The sequence below is a fragment of the Uloborus diversus genome, chromosome 1, assembly GCF_026930045.1.
Source record: "Uloborus diversus isolate 005 chromosome 1, Udiv.v.3.1, whole genome shotgun sequence".
NCBI classification, from domain to species: domain Eukaryota; kingdom Metazoa; phylum Arthropoda; class Arachnida; order Araneae; family Uloboridae; genus Uloborus; species Uloborus diversus.
The window spans coordinates 68,195,886-68,217,777 of record NC_072731.1 but is presented as its reverse complement, the minus strand read 5'-3'; the positions used below and the strand labels follow the sequence as shown (position 1 = coordinate 68,217,777).

General features: G+C 32.7%; 1 protein-coding gene across 1 annotated transcript in view; it reads right to left on the bottom strand.

Moving 5' to 3' along the window:
* LOC129223903 (BLOC-3 complex member HPS1-like) overlaps positions 1-21,892 on the bottom strand; it is a 63,001-nt gene that overhangs the window by 3,283 nt on the left and 37,826 nt on the right. Inside the window, exons 11-16 of the mRNA XM_054858318.1 lie at positions 18,220-18,335; positions 17,938-18,141; positions 15,951-15,957; positions 13,912-14,037; positions 12,966-13,082; positions 12,798-12,877 (exon numbers count right to left, since the gene is read on the bottom strand). Of these exons, the coding sequence (XP_054714293.1) occupies positions 12,798-12,877; positions 12,966-13,082; positions 13,912-14,037; positions 15,951-15,957; positions 17,938-18,141; positions 18,220-18,335 (650 nt within the window). The remainder of the gene's footprint in view (positions 1-12,797; positions 12,878-12,965; positions 13,083-13,911; positions 14,038-15,950; positions 15,958-17,937; positions 18,142-18,219; positions 18,336-21,892) is intronic.

The window sequence follows — 21,892 nt, the reverse complement described above, 5'->3', positions numbered from 1 at the left end:
AAACTTTCATTTTTTAAATTGAACTGCGAGTACTATTAATACCTTTATATGAATTTCCGATCAGATGTCAGCTTTAAGAAAATATTCTTAGGCTAAAAAACTATCTTGAAGAATAACAGAAATAATTAAAGAATGAAATTTAATTCTCGAGTTTAAAGTGAAAATAATACAAATAAATAAATAGATAAAACACCTTGCAAACGTGCTGATTTCATACTGTCATGTCAATGTATCCTGACATTTTCCTGTCATATCAATACGTATGCAATATTACAAAAGCAAGATCATCTTGCCTAGACCTTGATTTCATGCTGTCATGACAACATCTTGATATTATCCTGTCATATCAATACGTATGCAAGATTACAAAAGCAAGATCATCTTGCCTAGACCTTGATTTCATGCTGTCATGACAACATCTTGATATTATCCTGTCATATCAATACGTATGCAAGATTACAAAAGCAAGATCATCTTGCCTAGACCTTGATTTCATGCTGTCATGTCCTCAACAGTCATTTTCTTCTTTCTTTTGGTTGTTTTGCACATTGTATACGCTTTTTCTCAGCTTCGGTGCGGTGTGGTTTTTTACTCTTCCACCAATCACTTCTGGACAGTCCTGGTGGAAACTTCAATGCCCTGTTCATTCATAAGTAAGACGGTCTACACTCCTGTTGCAAATTTTGAGAGAAACATCACTATCTGTGGCTGGTACGAGCATTGGTGATGTGTTTTCTGCCATTTTCCTAAGTGATTCACTTCCAGTGGCATGTTTTGAGCAATTTTAATTTTGATATATCCAACTATTGATCTAAAAACACCTGTTATACTTGCAATAACTCTCTTGGTATGTGTGGAGGGAAGCAGAAATGCTTGTATTTCCCTATACTTTTTAGGAAACATGTTTGAAGTTTCACACATTCTTAAAAAAAAGTTTTGGCAATATCAAACAACGATATAAATCAAATATTGATATTTAATCTCAAGTTCTAATAACCTTGCTTTATTAATAGGTTTTAATTACGTATTGACTATAGCAGACACCAAAACTTTCAAAGAAATATTTCTAGAATGTTTAATATAACCTCACAACAACAGCAGTTTTTCTCATAAGAGACAAAACTGGAATAACCTTAAATATTTGTAAAATGATGCAGAGCAGCAATTCAGAATTTTAAAAAATACGGTTTGTGGTTTATTTTTTCAAAAAGTGAGCCTAAACTTGAAAATAAAAGAATTTGAGAAGTGTCCCTAATAATTTGGCCACCTTCTGTATTGCTGAATTGGAGACCAACTTGAAAACAAATATGAGATGGCAAAACTGGTTTTTGTGACAATTTGTAAGATTCCCATTGAACCGACGGGAATTTTTAATTTTTCGATATTTGTAATATGAATCACAGTAATGCAGTCTTTTCTGTATTGTTTTGGCGGAGTTACAAGTTTGGGGACCATCGAAATACATTTTTGGGGCCCTCTTTCTCTATCACGGAACTTGTAAAACATTTATCATAAACATTTTTGTAACTCCTACGGGGCTCCTATGTTCAAGGGACACAATTGCAACATTTGTGATATTTCAAATCGCCACTACAACTCAAAACAAAGTGGAATGCAATAGTCCTAGATAAATTTTACCTTGCAAAAAATGGGGTCAAAGTTTTTTTTTTTTAATTTGTACATATTGGTGCCGACATGGAAAAACCAAGTTATCCAACACGAAAGACCTTGAAAGAACTTTTGGGGGCCGAAAAACCACAAAAATTTATGACTTATTTTGTTTTTTCCGAAGTATCTCCCAAATGGTTCAACTTAGAAAAAAGTAAGAAATGAAAAGTTTAAAGAGCATTAAATTTCCGACAACTTTTGTATTTACAACTTTTTTGTGGCACAAATAGCAAGCTTGCTATAGCTCTTTGAAAATAAGCAGTTTTCCTCCACTCCGAAAAAAAAAGCATTCACACCGAAAGCAAGGCATCACAATTATTAGAACTTGAATAGAACCTTTAGTTTCAGAGAGTTTATCGACAGTTTGAGTTTCTTGCCTAGCTATTGAGTCAATGTATGGCATTTAGAGGGGAAAAAAGGGTAAGAATGGGGGTGTTTTGTCTATGTTAAAGGGAACGGAGGCATTTACCCTCAGCTGCAAAAGACAAATCATTTCCAAGGTCAGACAGCCGGCCTTTCTCCTTTTTTCCTCTGTTATCTGATGGGTCTTCCCACACTTCACTGAGGGGTTCAGAAAAAGTGACTTTCAAGAAGTTGTAACTTGCTTGCTTTTCATGCTTCAAAAATATTGTACTGACAAAAGTTGAAGGAAATTTAATCCTCTTTAACATTTGCGTTAGAAGTTTTTTCTAATTTAAATTTTTGAGATATTTTGAAAACACTACAAAAAGTCACAAATTTTGGGGGGTTTTCGGCTCTAAAAACTTCTCCCAAGGTCTTTCCTATTGGATCACTTGGCTTTTTTATATTTGCACTATTATATACAAATTTTTAAAAAAAATCTTTGACCTCATATTTTGTAAGGCAAGCCCATTTTTTTCTACCTATTGACTGGATTACAAGTTTTAAAAGAGTGTTTCCGCTCGCTCTAAGGCAGGGGTTCTCAAACTGAGAATCCCAGCAAGGGAGGTGCACACCTCCCTAGTGGGCGAAGAAACTTCCTGGGAGGCGTGCATGTTTAGAAAAAATAATATGAAAAAGTAAAACTAACTATAATTTGCTCAATTTTGTGGTCACATGTGAATATTTTCGACATTATTGCCTTTTTCAGGTTGTTGGTGCAGTTTTCATCCACATATGAGCGAATCTGAATTTTCAGCATTAGCACCACATACAAAGTCAAAGCATCGAAGAAGGTATTGAAAGTAATCTGATGCACTGCGTTAATTACAACCTAACATTCAGAAATTTATCAATCACAACAATGGCAGCCCTCCCACTAACGTAGCTGGTCTTATAATGCCAATCTCATTTAGATAACGGTTTTCCTCAAATTAATGTGTATCTTTGCTTCTTTGAGTTTTAATAATAACACACTCAAATTAAAGTTATATGTGTAGTAGTAATATATACATTTTGCGTACGAACTTACTATACTTTCACTTAATAGCCTCCTTCAGTTTCAAATCCCGGTTTTCGGATTGCACTATACTTGTATTGATCAAATATAGTTTAGCTGATTGGGGGGGGGGACGTAAGATCAGTGGCATAGTTAGGGTGGGGCGGTTCACCCGAGGCGGCACTTTTTTAGGGGCGGCAAATTTACCCTCAATATGTGGGGAAAAAACGTATTTTCTAAAAAGGATAGTATATGTTTAATCTATATTTGCAAACAAAAAGAAAATCTCTTAGAAATGTAAATCTTTCGTATCACTACCAGAATAAAATTACTTAGATACGAAACAAGAGACTTTCTTGATAGCATATCAGTACAATTCCTTGTTTTTCTCTGAAGGGATGGCAGCGGAAAATCATGAAACCAATGTATTTTCTACTGTAGAGGTTAACTCGAGGAGGAAGAAAATAATGAAATTTTCCTAAATTTCGTTATAAGAAAAAAATAGCACTTGATTATAACAGAGTTTCTTGAAAATCTAATAAAACAAAAACTTTCCTTTTTCAACATCAGAAAAACGGTAGCAAGAGTAAGAAAGGGAGGGGGAAGGATCCTGCAAATCCCTGACAATCTTAGCAATTTATTACGTTTGAATTTTTTTACCATCGGCACCGCCATTTGGAGGAAAACAATCGGCCAACAATTGGCATCCGCCCATCAGCCAAAAAAATGCCATTGGTCGAGCCCTAACTGTGTGTGTTTCCGGTAAACTTTCATGTGCTGTCATCCTGCTGCACGATAACACTAGACTACACACAGTCAATGTAAGAAAAGGAACTTTTGCGGAAATTTAAGTGGGAAATCTTGAACCTTGCCCCTTATAGTCCAGATCTATCCCCATATAATCTCACATCTTTGGGAAACTAAAGAAGTCACTTCAGGGACAACAATTTCATTCTGACAATGTAGTAATGGAGTGTGCGTAATTGGTTCTAGCAGCATAGCCAAAAGACTTTTATAAGCACGGAATTATGAGACTGATTTCCCAGAGGGATAAGTGTTTAAACAATTTCGGTCAGTATTTTTGAAGAATGTCGAATAAAGTTTGTTTTATAGCCTCTGTCTCGTTATTTATTGACTGACACTCATAAAAATACACAATACAATTAATACGATCATTCAAAAAAAGTTTGAAACTTTATGATCCTATAAATTGCTCCACGTGGATCCGTAGGAGTCCACATCAACAAAAAAAAAAAAATTGGGGGTACATCAGATGCAAAAAAGGGTCCACCAACAGGGGGGGGGATCCAATTTAAGTAGGTGATCACTAAAAAGTGTTACAGTGCATTAAACACAACCGTTACCTCTGTGCTAACATAATACTTAAGAATACAAGATTTTACATGACAGAAAGACCCACTTCGCCAGAATAAGTCTTAAAATGTTTGTTATTTGGGGGAAAACTCCTGTGCTTCTTTCCAATTTTATGTAAATTTTATAGGTGATGATGCTGGTGTCTGGGTTTGGCTTGTGCGTGTAAATTACGGTATTGGGAAGGGAATTTTACATTTGCTCAAAGAGCTTTTTCTTATAACTCTATAGTATGAGCACAGCCGTGCGAGTAGAGCTAGTGATTGACTAAATTATAACCATATTGTTCTACACCTTTAAGTACGCATTATTTAGTACAACAAATTAAACTTGTACAACATTGGTATAAAATGTTTAAATATCATATGTTCGTTTGAGAAAGTGATTGGGACATACTAAAAGAGTGACTCTCTTGTTGTTCAAAATTCTTCTTAGGAAAAAATAAATGAGGTATTGCTTTATTATGAATGGAATAACACCAGAAAAATTATTTCTAACAATTAAAAAACGAGAAAAAACATTCCTGGTCAAACACTTCTTATGTTATCCTTCCCGAAAATAATACTGTTAGGATTTTGGATATTTACGTTAAGAGCCATTTCATAAGAGTCAGGCAGGTCACATACATGCCATTTTTGATTTCGCTAAAAATGTTACAGTGGTTTCTTTGAATCATTTTAAGAACCACCTATTTTTTCTTTTTTTCCAAAAAAATTTTTTTGATCCACAAAAATTCAAAAATTTGGTCCTGACTTAGGGTTTTTTTTCAAATCGACATTTTTTAATATTCAATTATCTCTGCGCATTGAGCATCAGCAAAAGTAATCTTTGTGATTACAATATGCTCAAATGAAATATATCATAAATTTTATGGCTGACCTTCAGCGGACCCTGCCAGGGGTGACTAAACTGTGTCGAAGAAAGTCAAAATGTGTCATGTCTGAGGCCTCCTGGCTGCATGCACTGAGGTTCATTCATAGTTTTTGCGAGCAATTTGTGTAATAATATATATAAATTATTAAATATGCTCATTAAATGCATGGTTAGTGCTCCCCTGTTGCGAATAAATAAGTTTTGTCATCAAAATATGATAAAAAGTGTTCTTAGGGGCCTGTATCTCAGTGCACTGAGGGTCAGTATAACAGGATACCCGCATTTCAAACTAGAGTATGTGTATTTTCACAAACAAGTGACAGAACTATGGGCAACGGTTCTGCAGGCTCATAAAATGCACTTCAAGATGAGTAAATTGCATACGAGTTAATTACGCATACAGTTACTACTACTCATGTTATATGATTTGTCTTGCTTTTTTTTTATTGTCAAACTAGTCAGTTAGGCAACTATACCCTTGTTTTATAATGTCATAATATTGCTTTTATCATAAGTAATAAAATATGACTTAGTAATTGTTTGCTATCATGGTAGTTCAGTGCAGAGATTTTAATTTTTGTCACTACAATGTACAGCCTAAAATGGAAGAAAGTAAATCATTAGCAAACGAAAAAAGCTATCTTAATCAAAATATTTAAAAATATACCTAAAACACCTTCAAAAAAGTGTTACAAATATATATAACTTACGTTTTTACCGCAATAATAACCTTTTTTTTTTTTCACTTTGCTTCCAGTTTTAATATTATAAAGTATGCGAATAAGCATAATCAGTCTACTTGCAAGTCTAACTCTTTTATGGTAAGTTTTTGATCATACTAGCTTTATAAATAGAATCTGGAAGTCCCGGGGGAAGTTTAAACCCGGACATGTTGATTGAATTGAAGACCGGATAGTTCATTTTACTGTTTTGAAATACGTAAAAAAAATTTGCCCATAGTTCTGTCCTTGTTTGTGAAAATACATATACTTTAGTTTTAAATGCAGGTATCCAGTTCTACACCAGGGTGGCGACAGGAACTGTGAAAAAAAGTTCCCTGACTTTTCCCTGATTTCCCTGATTAAGTTCACCAAATTTCCCTGATTTACGTTACCAATGATAATGGTTTTCTTTCTTTGCTCTACTTGAAATCCATTGTATGTTTGTATTAAATGCAGTATTTTAAACGTTTTAAGTTGTGTAAAGTTGTTGAACTAAAGATATATTTTAAAAAGATGCTACTTTTTTAATAAAATGGTTTTTAAAAAAACCAAAAAAACAAGACAATTTTTTTGGAAGGAAAGAAAAACCAACAAAACAGTATATTAAATTTTAATACATGGAAAGATTATAGAAAATTAAAAAAAAAAAACTTCACTTCCAGAAACCACTTAGCATAAGAAATTTAAGAAACTATTAAAATTACTCTTAAAAACATATGTGTATTTATGATAGAACTAAAAAGTAATTGAAATTATTTTGAACTAAGTTTTCAAACAGTATAATAATTGTTGCAAGAATAACAATAGTGAAAGAATAGAAGTAATGTAGTTATCCTTATCTAACTAACTTACATATTTATGCAAAACAGATGAAACCATTTGACATCCATTCATAAGGAGCTTTTCTCTAATCAAAAATATAGGTTTTAATGAATGAATACAGCATTTTAACAATAAAAAAATAAAAATATTTACTTAAGTTCACAAGTTAACTCTATTTCAAATGATTTCAGTATGTAACGAAAAAAATCTTAGATTGCTTTTGTAACAAACAACTTTGAATGCAAGAAAAAAAAAAGCAATTAGTTAATATCAAAATATATAAAAGAATACAACTTGGTTATAAAATTAAAAAATTACTTAAGTCTGAAGAAAAGAAAACCTTTATAATATGCGGTGACAACAAATAGTATAACGGCAAAAAAACAAAGTTCTTTTAATTGAAAGTTCTATTTTAGCAATTAAATTAAAAACCCAAAGAAGTAATAACTTTTAAGCTTTTATAGTATTAATTTAAAAACCAAAGATTTCTTCTTGAAATCGTGATTACAGTACGCTAATTACTTCGAGACAGTGGGATAAAGGAAACGGAGCTAAGGCATTAATGAAGGTTTCCTCTTTGCCTGTATGGTTGTTTATTTTACGTAGCATTAAAAGCGTAAAAGGAAATTTCAAGCTAGGTAAAATATACAACCTAACAGACACAGAAGCAATCTTAATAAGTTCATCCTGTGGTTAATAAGTAAGATTCAATACTTTGACGTTGAGGAAAAAAGATGCACAAATATGGGGCAGTATATAATCGCACCTCATTAATTTTACTTTTTTCGAACAGATAATTGGCGGAAAATGCATAGGGAATTAGAGTATTTAATTTTGTAAAGCAAAAAAAAAAACATTTTTTTCCTTCATAAAATTAATTTTCCCTGATTTTTTTGTTATTTTTTCAAAATTCCCTGATATTTCCCTGATTAATAAAGTTCCCTGACTTTTCCCTGATCTCCCTGATTTCCCTGATCTGTCGCCACCCTGGTGTTACACTGACCATCAGTGCACTGAGTTAAAGACTTATAAAAACTACACTTTTTAGCATTTTTCGATACAAAAACTGTCATTTTTTGGCAGCGCAGAGGGTGAGCCATGCAACTAATGAGGGTATTGAATAATTTATATATATTATTACACAAATTATGTACAAAAACCGTAGTTGAGCTTCAATGCAGGGAACCAGACAGCCTCAAAAATGGCATTTTTTCATTTTTTTCAACAAAGTTTGGCGACCTCTGAAAAGCTGTACTGAAAATCAACCACAAAATTTAAGATACATTGCAATCAGGGTACTAAGTGTCATCTTGTCAACACAAGAAATTTTTTGACTGATGCTCAAATACGCAGAAATAATGGAATTTTAAAAAACACTGATTTGGAAAAATCTCTACTTTGGACTCCACTTTACAAATTTTTACAGGTCCCCAAAAGAATTTTTGGTGGAAAAGAAGAAATATGTGTCTTCTAAAATCTTAAAATCTTCACTATAAAAATTTGAGCAAAATCAAAAATGGTGTAAAATCCGAATACCCCATTTCTGCCAGGTACTTATAAAAACGGTCATTTTTTTTAAATAGAACAGTGAGACATATCGCTCAGCAATATCATAGGCATACATCTCTGCTTTTCTGATTTAATTTTCAATATTTTTTTTCATAGCTTATAGAAGAATATGCATCTCCCCCTGCTATATACAGGGTGTTCCGTTTTAACCTGCAAGACCTCTATTTTTGCAACCGTCAGTACTAGATGCATACTTCTAATTGCAAAAAGTGTTCAAAATCAGATGCAGAGTTTAGATAGTGAAAGTTTGAAGAAAAAATAAAAATGAGTCCAAAAATACAAAATTTAACTTTTTATACGGGCCCTAAGTCCCCTAACTAATATTTAAAGAAATAATAACTATTACTGACACAAAAAACTTGACACTTGTGCAACCAAAACTCAAGGAGATATTCCAGTTCAAAGTTTTAAGGGACCACACAGAAGATGAGATTGGAACTTATCACCCTTTCAGAAGAATGACAGGTGCGGACACTAACGGGACAAATTTTTTTGTCTGCAATAGAGAGGTGTCCGCAGGACAGGAGTTTAATAATGTTATTTGCATTGGAACTGGGAATTAAAAATTGTCCTCATAAGAGGGGTATCCGTTTTGATGGGTTTTACTTATATTTTTCATTGCTATTCAAAAACAAATGCAAATGGTATGCCATTATACGCAAAACCACACTACAAAACCTCAAACAATTTGGAAAACTGCACTAATGCAGAAATATGATTTTAAAATACCTGTTAAGCTCTATATTTTCTCTCAAAAGGAGTTGTTGACAGCAAGTGAAAAGTGGTTTAAGTCACAAAATGCTGCGTTTCATACCTCAGTGAATAATTGGTCATACTAAATTCAAACTTCTTGTGTTGGAATTATTTTTCAGTGGAGATCATTCCCTGAAGTATAAGTTTGGGGACTGGGACCCATAAAAAAAGTTATTTTTTTTATTATTTGACTCATTTTTATTTTTACTTCAAATTTTCAATATCTTAAATCTGCATCTGATTTTGAATGTTTTTGCAATTGGAAGTATAAATCTAGGACTAACGGTCTAAAGGTCTTGCATGTTAAAATGGAACATCCTGTATATAATAAAAGTGAAAAATATTGAAAAGACCACACCAAGAGCCCATAGATGTGCAACACAGCAAAACTAAAAAGCCAAGTAAATATAAAATTAAGCAAACAGAATTACAAATATTAAACAAATTATAAATAACAAATGATGATAAAAAGGAAAAATGCAAACAGCTATTAAGTAGGAATAGATAAAGAGTGAATCCAGAGCTCATCAGCCGTGGAGGATTCATTAATTATGGTCAAAAGACCAAAATTTTAACTATAAACTAGAAGAGAATGTTTAAGCTCCAGTACATGTAATATAGAGTAACAATGGGCAAATGCACCACTTGCTAAGCTTTTTAATAATAACTTCCCTAAAAATCTAGTTGAAAACGTTTGCTTAAGTATAGCCTTCGATGAACATTTCGCTTCCTTTGAAACTGTTTAACTGTGTAAATGTATGATACAACCGTGACAAACCATTTTTTATGAATCACCGGGGTGGATGAATTTTACACGTGCGAAACAGGCGACTCGGTATGTCTATGGACTGATTTCTGGATATGTTTTTATGTTTTTAATGTTTTGTTGACAAATGGAATGGTTTTTTTTATCAGGTTGAACAATGGATTTGATTTTGTTTACGAGGATTTCAAGGTAAGACAATTTTGTTATAGGCAGGTACTGTCCCGTGGAAGGCTAATTATCGGAACTTGTTTTCCTAATTAGTCAAGGCGAAACCCCCTGCTTTTAGTTTTAGGTTTGAGCTCTAGTTTATTGTTTTTAGCTTAGCAAGTGGTGCCTTTGCCCATTGTTACTCTATATTACATGTACTGGAGCTTAAACATTCTCTTCTAGTTTATAGTTAAAATTTTGGTCTTTTGACCATAATTAATGAATCCTCCACGGCTGATGAGCTCTGGATTCACTCTTTATCAATTCCTACTTAATAGCTGTTTGCATTTTTCCTTTTTATCATCATTTGTTATTTATAATTTGTTTAATATTTGTAATTCTGTTTGCTTAATTTTATATACATATATATATATATATATATATATATATATATATATATATATATATATATCATAAAAGTGAAAAATATTGAAAAAACCACACCAAAGCTATTTTGATTAGAACTGGACCAGTTCTAATCAAAGTAGCTTTAATTTCCTGGATATCAACATACAAATTGACTCAAATTGTTCCACTACAATCTATGATAAAAGACGCGAATTCAATTTCACAGTTAACAGCTTACAAGATTTTTCCTCCTGCTTAAGTAAAAAGGTTTTTATTGGCATTATTGTTTCGCAAGCTATCAGAATAAAAAGAATTTGCAATACCATTTCTGCATTTAAGCAAGAAATTTCAGTACTCAAAAACTTACTTTTTAATAATAACTTCTTTAAAAATCTAGTTGAAAACATTTGCTTAAGTATAGCCTTCGATGAGCATTTCGCTTCTTTTGAAACTGTTTAACTGTGTAAATGTATGATACAACCGTGACAAACCATTTTTTATGAATCACCGGGGTGGATGAATTTTTTACACGTGCGAAACAGGCGACTCGGTATGTCTATGGACTGATTTCTGGATATGTTTTTATGTTTTTAATGTTATGTTGACAAATGGAATGTTTTTTTATCAGGTTGAAGAATGGATTGGGTTGTGTTTACGTGGATTTCAAGGTAAGACAATTTTGTTATAGGCAGGTAATGTCCCGTGGAAGGCTAATTATCGGAACTTGTTTTCCTAATTAGTCGAGGCGAAACCCCCTGCTTTTAGTTTTAGGTTTGAGCTCTAGTTTATTGTTTTTAGTTTAGCAAGTGGTGCTTTTGCCCATTGTTACTCTATATTGCATGTACTGGAGCTTAAACATTTTCTTCTAGTTCATAGTTAAAATTTTGGTCTTTTGACCATAATTTATGAATCCTCCACGGCTGATGAGCTCTGGATTCACTCTTTATCTATTCCTACTTAATAGCTGTTTGCATTTTTCCTTTTTATCATCATTTATTATTTATAATTTGTTTAATATTTGAAATTATGATTGCTTAATTTTATATTTACTTGGCTTTTTAGTTTTGCTGCATTGCGCATCTATGGGCTCTTGGTGTGGTCTTTTCAATATTTTTCACTTTTATTATTATACATATATATATATATATATATATATATATATATATACACACCGTAAAATCCCCAAAGTAACCCCCCTATCGATTATAGCCCCCCCCTTTTTTGTGGAAAGTGAAATTACTGTAAATTCCTGAATATACCCCCTCCCCTCCATTCACCTGAAAATTTTCAGATCATCTTCATTTGCCACTCCCTCCAAAAAAAGGATAAAATTTTCTGCTTTACTTGGAAAGCATTTACAAAGGCTTAGTTTCCCCCTCCATTGAAGTTTTGCTTTTCTAAAAAAAAAAGAAAGAAAGAAAACAATTAATTTAAACAAAAAAGAAAAAAAAATGGTCTCCACGGTTTATTCCTTCCAAAATGCTTAGATTCCCTTTGATGCAAGGGCGCCTTTTTTTTTTTTTGGTTCATATGTAGTACAAAAGAAATTTATACGATTGTACTGCTTTTTATTCATTTCGGAAGGAGCATTTTTGTTCTGACTTGTGAAACTGAACGATCTTCAACACGGCGCCATTTTGGAAACGTGTTGCTTAAAAAGTAAGTAGCGTGAAACTTAAAAATAACCTTTTTAAAGGAGAAATAATGTAATTGAACGAGTTTAGGATCATCAGAAATGTAAATTTTACTAAATCGAGTAAGAGGTTTGTCTGTGTTCGCGTTCGCGAACTTTGTAAAGCTCAGTTTTCGAAATTAGATCTTCGTAACGAATTTGCGGCCGTGATTGCGATTTTTGCTTCTATTCTGAAACAAGAGCATTAAGATTTTGCTTCTTTTACTGTAACCTTGTTACATTCAGTACATAATGAATTTTCAAGCGATAAATTATAGGGGTTTTGCCAACTTAAGGTGCAAAATCCTTTCTTTCAAAATAAAATGGCGCCCTCATGGAATTTATTACTACTAGAAAACTATGACAGGTTTTTATTAGTTAATTTATCTCTCTTCATTAATATTAACTCTTATTTACTTATTATTTCTTTTCTGTACTCTACAATTAAAACTACTAAAAACAATTATTTTGGCTAATTTTTCAAAAAAATCTCGATTATAACCCCGCCCCCCCCCCCTTCTGAAATCAACAAATTTTGTTTTGAAAATAGGGGGGGTTATTTTCGGGATTTTATTTATATATATAATCCATTGAAAATTATTATAAAATATTTATAAAGTGCCTTACTTGTAAAAGTTACCACATAAAATCCCTTTGAGTGGGAATTTTTTCGTATCTGGGTATACAAAAGGTTTAATTATTTTTCCCTGTAAAATAAAAATTGTATTACCTATAAATGTATATTATTGGGCAAAACAGCAGTTGCATTAGTTATTGAACAGAAAGTTTACTTACTGTTGAATTTTCAAACCAAATTGTATAAAAATAATACAGATCTTCATCTTTCCAAAGGCAGCAAAATTTATTTATTCCATCTAAATATCTTCTGCCTACCTCAATCATTTTCCAAATCTAAAATAAAGTCATATTTGTCTTTATAAGGCAGAAATAATTTACCACCATTTTTCAACCTAAATATAACCCTGCTCTGATATGTGTGTTTATCTAATAATCAGTAACTAATTCAATGCTTACAATTTTAAATTTCAAAATGGTTTAAACATGAATTAGTTCCATAAGTATAATTTTTAAGTAAGTTTAATTTATGAGAATTCTGTGCAAGTAACAAAAAAAATTATTTAACTTGTATATAATAATTGCTAGTTTCACATATCAGGAGGGTAATTTGGTGCTGGAACACCATTTTAGTAAAGCTTCTTGGGAAAAATAAATTAACAATGAAAACAAATCCATAGATGAAATGGGACTAAAGCTTATCATTATACTTACATCAAACTCTATTACTTTCTTAGTTTCATTCAAAGACTTTCTTATACTCATACATAAGAGCATTTCTCATATTTTATTTGTGTTTCAATATTCTGCTCAGAATTAACATTATGGGGCATTCCAAGGTATTTTTGACATTATGTAGAGTCTGTAACGTGACCTTTTTTTGCCATAACTTTTTAATCTTCCGTTTGATTTGCAAATTATTTTAATTTGAGCTGGTGTGTTGGTAGGAAAATATCAAAATAAAATAATATGCTAATCAAACAGAAAATAAAAAAGTTATGGCAAAAAAGGTCACGTTATAGATTCTACATAAATGTCAAAAATACCGTGGAATGCCCCTTATATAAGAATAGTAATTAACTTTAATCAGTTTATAGTTGCATTGAGTTCCCATTTTCAAATAAAAGATTGGAACTAAAATAACAAAATATTTGGAAAAAGTTACCTTTTTCTTTAATGAATACTTTTCATTCAAGTGCTTTTTCCTGGGAGAAATTGCAGGTGCAATTAGATAATCACAGTTTCTATCAACATAGATGAAATGAAGAAGACCTGGGAATTCAGTGATATACTTGGAAAATGTTAAAGTGCTACAACATTATTTTTAAGCAGAAATATAAGTGAAGAAGTAATTTTTAATTTAATAATTGTCAGCTCATTTAACATGTGCTGCTGGTTTGGTAAACACTTAGTTCATGCTTATTTTTCATAATATTATCTGCTTAACACTTTTATTATAATCAAAGAGTATAAAATAGTGTAACACACTATTATGCTGTCATTAGTTCCTTACACAAATTAAAATGAAATGAACAAAAAAATATATATTGTATGTACTACGAATCCATTTTAAGTTCATTATACCGGCAAAATTTTCATTTAAATGCAATTAAAGCAGAAGTATTTTTTCTTGATATTCCTCCTGAAAACAATAAGTAAAAAATAATTGTCAGCACAATCAGGGCTTAAATAATGTCAGGTTTAGTTTCACATCTGACTCTCTTTTTGTTTAAAAGGTGTAAGTTGACTTCGTAAGTTGACTTCAGGGGTGGATCCAGACAGAATTCTCGGAGGGGGCCATTTGGAAAAATACGATGCTTTGGTAAATTTTTGAGTTTTGCAAATATCAAAAAGGCCCACCTTTAGCTTAGAGCATTTTTTAAGGAATTTTCACTAGGCGACGCAAGTCCAACATAAAGGCTGTAAGCTTCCCAATAATTTACTATTTTCTTAACAAACTTGTGCATGTATCGTCGCCTCAAAGTGGTATTGCTGTAATCAGTACTGTGTTCTGAGGTGACTGTATAGGACTTCTGATTGAAGAGGAAGCCGATATGATCCAACCACAAGTATAATATTAACTCTGAAGTAAAGGGGTTCCGGGGGGAGGGTTCTCGTCCGGAAAATTTTCGAATTTGTAGTCTTAAAAACGCATTTTAGACGATCTTGGTAATGTTAGGGGAGAAGAGGTTCGGTGGTGCTCCCATGCCAATTTTTCGAAATAATAGCTCTAAGAATGCGGTTTTAAACGATCTTTGATGATCTTAGAGGAAAAAGAATTTTGAGGGCCCATCTGAGGAAATTTTTCTGATTTGTAATTTTAGAAATGCATTTCAACTGTCTTAAGGGCTCGGGTGCGACCCCTCCCTCCCGCACATTTTTCGAAATTGAAATTTTAAAAACGCAAACATTATCTCCAATAATGTTAAGAAGAGGGAAGTTCGGGGTTTCTCTGGCGTATTTTTTAAATTATTGTAGAGCCAAAAACGCAGCTTAATACGACCGTTCGGTGTGATATGTGGAGGAGAAATTCGAAGGCCCACACCAAGAAATTTTTTTAATTTGCAGTCTTAAAGATGCATTTTAATTATCTTTGGTAGTGGTAGGAGAGAATTGTAGCTCTAAAAAGGCTGTTTTAGATGATTTTTGATGTTGAGGGGAGGAGAGATTAAAAGGCCCATCCCAGGAAATTTTACTAATTTATTGACTGTAATATTCCCATGATAATATCCCTGTTATCCTTTCCTCCATGGTTTATAACCTCGATCCAGGCGCCGAAAGAATAGAACTCTAATGCTCTTAGTTCGAGGCTAACTAGTTAGTGTTGGTTTCGATTTCGATCTCACAGATCGATGATGTAGCTTTATGTGTACTTTAATGTGATTGTGTTGTCCTTAGTAAATAAATAACTATGTGTAAATAGCATCTCTCTACTCCTCACTAATAAAATACACTACAGTACATAAAAACGCATTATAACCATCTTTGTTAAGGTTAGGGGTTAAACAGATTCTGAGGTCCCCTCCCAAATTTTTTTCAAAATTGAACTCTTTAAATTGCAAATGTAGGCAATTCATGATTCATAAGTAACTTTTAGAGGACCAGCAATTTTTCGAAATTGAAGCTCCAGAAACGTACTTAATTCTTGAAGACTTTCAATGATGTCAGACAGGGAGGAGTTCTCCCCCGGAAACATTTTGAAACTGAAGCGCTTAAAACAAAATTTAGACCGATCTTGAACGATGTTGGTGAAAATGAGGTATAAAAGATTCCAGGGGAAGGTCCCCCTCAAGTTATTTTTTAAAACGTGGCTTGTAGATCTTGGGTAATTGCGGGGTTCCTCAAGGATCAGTGTTAGGGCCTGTTTTGTTCGTTGTTTTTATGAACGATATTCACAAAAATATTTCTGGGAACATGAATTGTTTTGCTGATGATGACAAAGTTATGGGGACTGTAGATAATGAAGGACAAGCAAAACAGCTGCAAGAGGATCTAGATCATATTACGGAGTGGGCTGATAAATGGGGTATGGCTGTTAATGTTGGGAAATGTCAAGTGCTACATTTAGGGCATGGAAATAAGTGTACAAGTTATTATTTGCAAGGTTCAGTCATTAGTCAGGCAGACAAAGTTACTGATCTGGGGGTCTTAATAAGTCAGGATTTAAAGTTTAGCCAACAGTGCAGCATTGCTAGTAACAAGGCCAATAAGATGCTTGGGTTTATCAATAGATCAATTTCAAACAAATCTAAAGAAGTTCTTCTGCCCTTATATAGAAGTTTGGTAAGACCTCATTTGGAGTATGCTGTTCAGTTTTGGTGTCCTTATCTTAAGAAAGACATTAATGTATTGGAAAGGGTTCAAAGGTGAGCTACAAGGCTAATAAATGGACTTTCTCACTTAGACTATGATTCCAGGCTTAGAAGGTTAAAAATGTACAGTCTTAAGCAAAGAAGAGACCGAGGGGACATGATTCAGTTGTTTAAATTTATTAAAATGAAAGATGTTACGGGGCTGAAGTTTAGCACTGAAAACAGGACAAGGGGTCATTGTTTTAAGCTATTTAAATCTCAGGCTAACATGGATGTTAGGAAAAATTATTATTTTAGCAGGGTAGTGGAACCTTGGAACAGTTTACCGGAAGAGGTGGTAATGAGCAAGGGAGTAGATAGTTTTAAGAGGGCCATTGATCTTCACTGGGGATTGTAAATTGACTAGGACCAGTCTAGCTGGGCCCACAGCCTGTTGCTGGTCGTCGCTTTTGTATTTGTATTATAAAGAGGAAGAGAGGTGGTTCTGAGGGTCCCACATTAAAAAGAGAATGAAGAAGACTGCATAAAGCCAGGTTAAAACTTAAATCTAACTTTAACTAAATGCGCAATCACAACAACAAATGTACAACTTTTTATCGGACACTTACTAACACATATCCCTTTTCTTTCCCACATGGGGGCAGTAAACATTTAACAAGACGAGCCCATTATGCTACATGAACCTAAATATTTGGTATACACTTGATATTTTTGAAATTTGGGGTTACGACGCGCTCTCTCTGGTATTGTTTCCATTCTTGTTAGGCTTCACGTGAATTACAATGATTTTTTTTTTTTTTTTTCAATTTAAGCTACGAAAGAGGGTTTAAAAAAGAATACTTGAAACTTCCTCAGTATGGTTTTATGGCTCCCCGGCATTGTTTTTATATTCTTGTTAGACTCTTGTTAGAATAATAAGGATGTCTTTTATATTTAGCTCTAAAAAATGTTTTTAACTATTTTTGAAACTTTTTTAGGGTGGTCATACCTCCCTCTCATTGTTTTCCTTATTGTTAGACTTTGTATGTGCTATAACAGAAATTTTTTGCATTTTTGCTCAAAAAACGGAATTTTAACTGTTCTTGAAATTTTTTTCGGAGGGGGCCATGGCCCCCATGGCACCCGCGCATGGTTGACTTACACTCTTTTAACAAAAACCGATTCATTTAGGATTTCAGTACAACTTAAAAGAAACTTTCCTTTTAGTTTTTTTTTTTAAATAAGGCTTACAGAACTGTTTTAAGGACTCCTTGAGGATGATATTACTTTTCAATTAAGATAGTTTTTAAAAACATTTAAAATTTACAAGTCAGGAAAAATATGGAATACTTCTTTCTACACAACACAGTCAGTAAATCAAACAAAAAGGATATGATGACATTGTTAGATTCTGCACTGCTTTAACTTCTAAGAAATCAGAGAAATCAGACATGCGCTTCATACTTAATTTCTGAATGAGACTTAAAGTGTTTTGATATTCAGCAGTCCAAGTGTTTGCTTCATAATCAAAACAATGATTGGCAACTAATTCTTCAAATAAATTTTGCAATAACTCACACATTGAAGATAAAGCTGAATCTAACCTGCAATTAAGTTTTAAACAATTAATTAATGCCAACTACAATAATTAAAATCAAAGAAATCAATATTAAAAAAATTACCTTGGATTCAAAAAATTGTCTTTTGAAGTGTAAATGAATTGCTCTAATTCACATTGTTTCAACTGTTCCCATCTTATGATTATCTTCTTTACTTGCTTTTCCTTTTCTTTCACGTCCTGTGCAAATAAAAGTTTTAAGCTAAGCATTTTTTTTTAAATAATTCTTTCAACTCTACTCAGTCTAACAACTGATTTAAAAGACGTAATTTGTTGTTGGAGTCTTTGGCAGTTAGAGTAAATCTAATCTTATTGCAAGATCTTTTCCAAAAAAAAACTCTTTATTTCTCTTCACACTTGCATTAAATGTCTTGTCTTTGACAATCATTCACCCTCTTTTATCAGTAAGTTTATATTTTTCTAAGATTTCAGATAATTTGATAACTTCATGGACAGCTATCTTGCTCTCGTTTAATACTGAAATTTGAGCTCTAAAAATAGTGCTCAATGCAGGGCTTTTTTTCTGCTCTATTTTCAACATTAGCAAAAGTTAAAACCCACTCTAATGTGTAAACATGTCGTCGACACTATGCTAAACTACCGAATGTGAAAATTGGCTTTTTTTCAGGAGAGACAAAGCAATTTTTTCTCCACCTGACATGTGTAGTTAATTTAAAAGTCTTTATTTTATGCATAACTTGGAGTGTAAAAATATCGTTTGAAATAGTTATAACCAGTAGGTAGCCTTTTTTGAGTACTACGACAAACCATCGAATCTGGAAAACGTGATTCATGATTTTTCACTTTTGTTAATTTAGCATGGTGCCGACAATGTGCATCTAATAAATAAAACAAATACCTGAAGTTTTAGAAATATTGCAAATTTTACACATATACACCAAAAGCTGTAGTTGGGTGGAATGCCCTTCCCGGAAACATTAGGTTTATTACTGTAAAAATAATGCAAACTTAAAGCAAATTAAATATGCCCAAAAAATAAAACTGGCATAAGTAAACTAAACTGACCGTTTTGACCTAACAAAAATATCAAACCATGACATCAATCCAAGAAAAAGGTGAATTCCACCACATATTTTTTCCAACTACAGCACTGCACACACACCCACATATACATGTGTATACATATATATATATAGATAGATAGATAGAGAGAGAGAGATGTTCACTGAATTTCGAAGCCAAGGAGAAGTTCACCTTGTATTGAAGTCAGTTTTAAAAGGCTTCACAACGCGGTGAACTTCTGGTTTTTTTTTTATATATATATATATATACGAAGACATATACTGCGTTTCGAAGCCAGTTTTAAACGATTGCGCTGTATAAAGCGTTTAGAAACCAAATGAGTAAAATAATTCTGAATTATTGTTTTATAGTCAGGAGGAAATATATTGTTACATTTACAATGTTAATTTTGCTAATATTACTCACTGCGGAATCAAAACACTACATAAAGTTATACAGAGGCGCATCAGTTAATGTAATCGCTTTAATAAAATGGCACATTATTATACTCACAGAATAGACCATGCGTTGACTTTTAATTTTTTTGGTGAGGTAGTATCGAATTTGCCCGAAAAACCCGAAGACGTGTCATATTTGATAAGGTACAGTGAAATAAATTCACATGATAAATTAATACGACCCATGGTTTAATGTACAGTAAAACCCCTCCTAACGGACACTCCTCTTATGCGGACAATTTTTAATTCCCCAGTTCCACTGCAAACAACATTATTAAACCCGTCCTCGGACACAAAAAATTGTACCGTTGACAAGAAGGTTCTAATGACATCTCTTGGTTAAAATAACGAGACATTTGAGAACTAAGGAAAAATCTGCAGAACGTCAGCATAAAAAGTGGGGGGGGGGGTCAAGAAGGTTACATTTAATTGACTTTTTGCATTTATTTTCCTTTTTTTTTTTTTTTTTTTTTTTTTGATATTATTACTCGCATAAACGATGCTCTACAGCAATTACAAGAAATTGCATACAAGAAATTACAAGAAGATGGCATATTTAATTCCACAGTTCAAAATATAATGTTAATGTCATCCTTGGTCTACTTTTTTACTATTTTACCAACCATTTTTGTTAAAAACCTTTTGAAACATAAAATATATTTATAGAATTAGTTTCCTTTCAAAAGGATTGAAAAGAAAAGGTTTTTAAGCTTAAACTGTATTTAGATTCTTTTAGTTTAAATAAAGAATATTCTACGAAACATGCTTAAAAAAAGACATCAAAATTTGATTTGGGTTGGAAAAATTATATAAAAGACTGCATGAAATAAAAAATAGATGAATACATTTACTGAATTCTCATAATAGGGTAAGTTTATGGAAAACAGGAGTCTGGAAAAAAATGTCAAATTTTATAAAGTTTTGGAACATTGAATTTAAATGTGTATTTAAAATGTTAACAACTTTGAGGAGTTTGCATTTTTTTGAACTTCAGAACATTTTCTTTCTAACAAAACCTTAGACTTTAAGTATATAGAGTAGGTCAGGCCGAAAAACACTTGTTTATATCGCTACTTTAATAGTGCGGAAAACTTATTGCTGGGTAAAATATGTTTTTGATTGAATAATATGTTCTGCCCTCACATCCCATTAGAATTTTGGAAGTTATAGTCAAAAAGAAAAATTTTTTCTCAGTATTTAGGAAATAATTATTTCTTAATATTGCTATTGCAATAGTGCAGAAAAGGTTTCTACTTAGTTTTGTGGTCGTGTCCAGAGATTTGAACAGAAGTTCAAGTCAGATAAAATTTATCTCAACGTATATGAACAGTTTTTTATTCATCCAAACATATCAAAACTAGTTTCGTATGGAATTTAACAAAGACCATTGCTTTATTTTTGGGGTTTATAGCATAACGCTGCAAATACGTAATATACAGTTACACTCGAAGCATGATTTTTACCCCTAAAATTTCAAAATGCAATCATTAATTTTTGTCTGAGTGTTTCCTTGGTTTGTTTCCCCGGACTTTCAGTCGTTTCCCTTTGGGGCCTCCTTAGGAAGATGGGGGCCTAGTTGGCCTGTACAATAATCAGACCCTGCCCCCATGAAGGGAAAGAAAAGGGATATGTGTTAGCAAGTTTCTGATAAAAAGTTATACATTTAATGATTGCGCATTAAGTTAAAGTTAGATTTAAGTTTTAACCTGGCTTTACGCAGTGCTATGTAATTACTCTTCATTCCCTTTTTAATATGGGATCCTCCAAACCACTCCTCTTCCTCTTGTTAATGTTACCAAAGATCGTCTACAAACCTCGTTTTAAAAAATAACCTGTAAAAGCTTCCAGGGGAGGATCCCCCAGCTCTCATTTTCGCCAACATCATTCATGATCGGCCTGAATTTTATTTTAAACGCTTGAGCTTCAAAATGCTTCTGGGGAGAACTCCTCCCTCTCTAACACCATTGAAAGTCTTCAAGAATTATGTTTCTGGAGCTTCAATTTCGAAAAATTGTTGGTCCTCTAAAAGTTACTCATGAGTCATGGATTGCCTACATTTGCAATTTAAAGAGTTCAATTTTTAAAAAAAAGTGAGAATGGACCTCAGAATGTTTACAACCCCTAACTTTACCAAAGATAGTCTAAACTGCATTTTTAAGTCTATAAATTAGAAAAAATTCCTTGGATGGGCCTTTGAAGCTCTCCTCCCCTTAACATCAGCCTTTTTAGAGCTACAATTTTGGGGGGAGAGCTCCA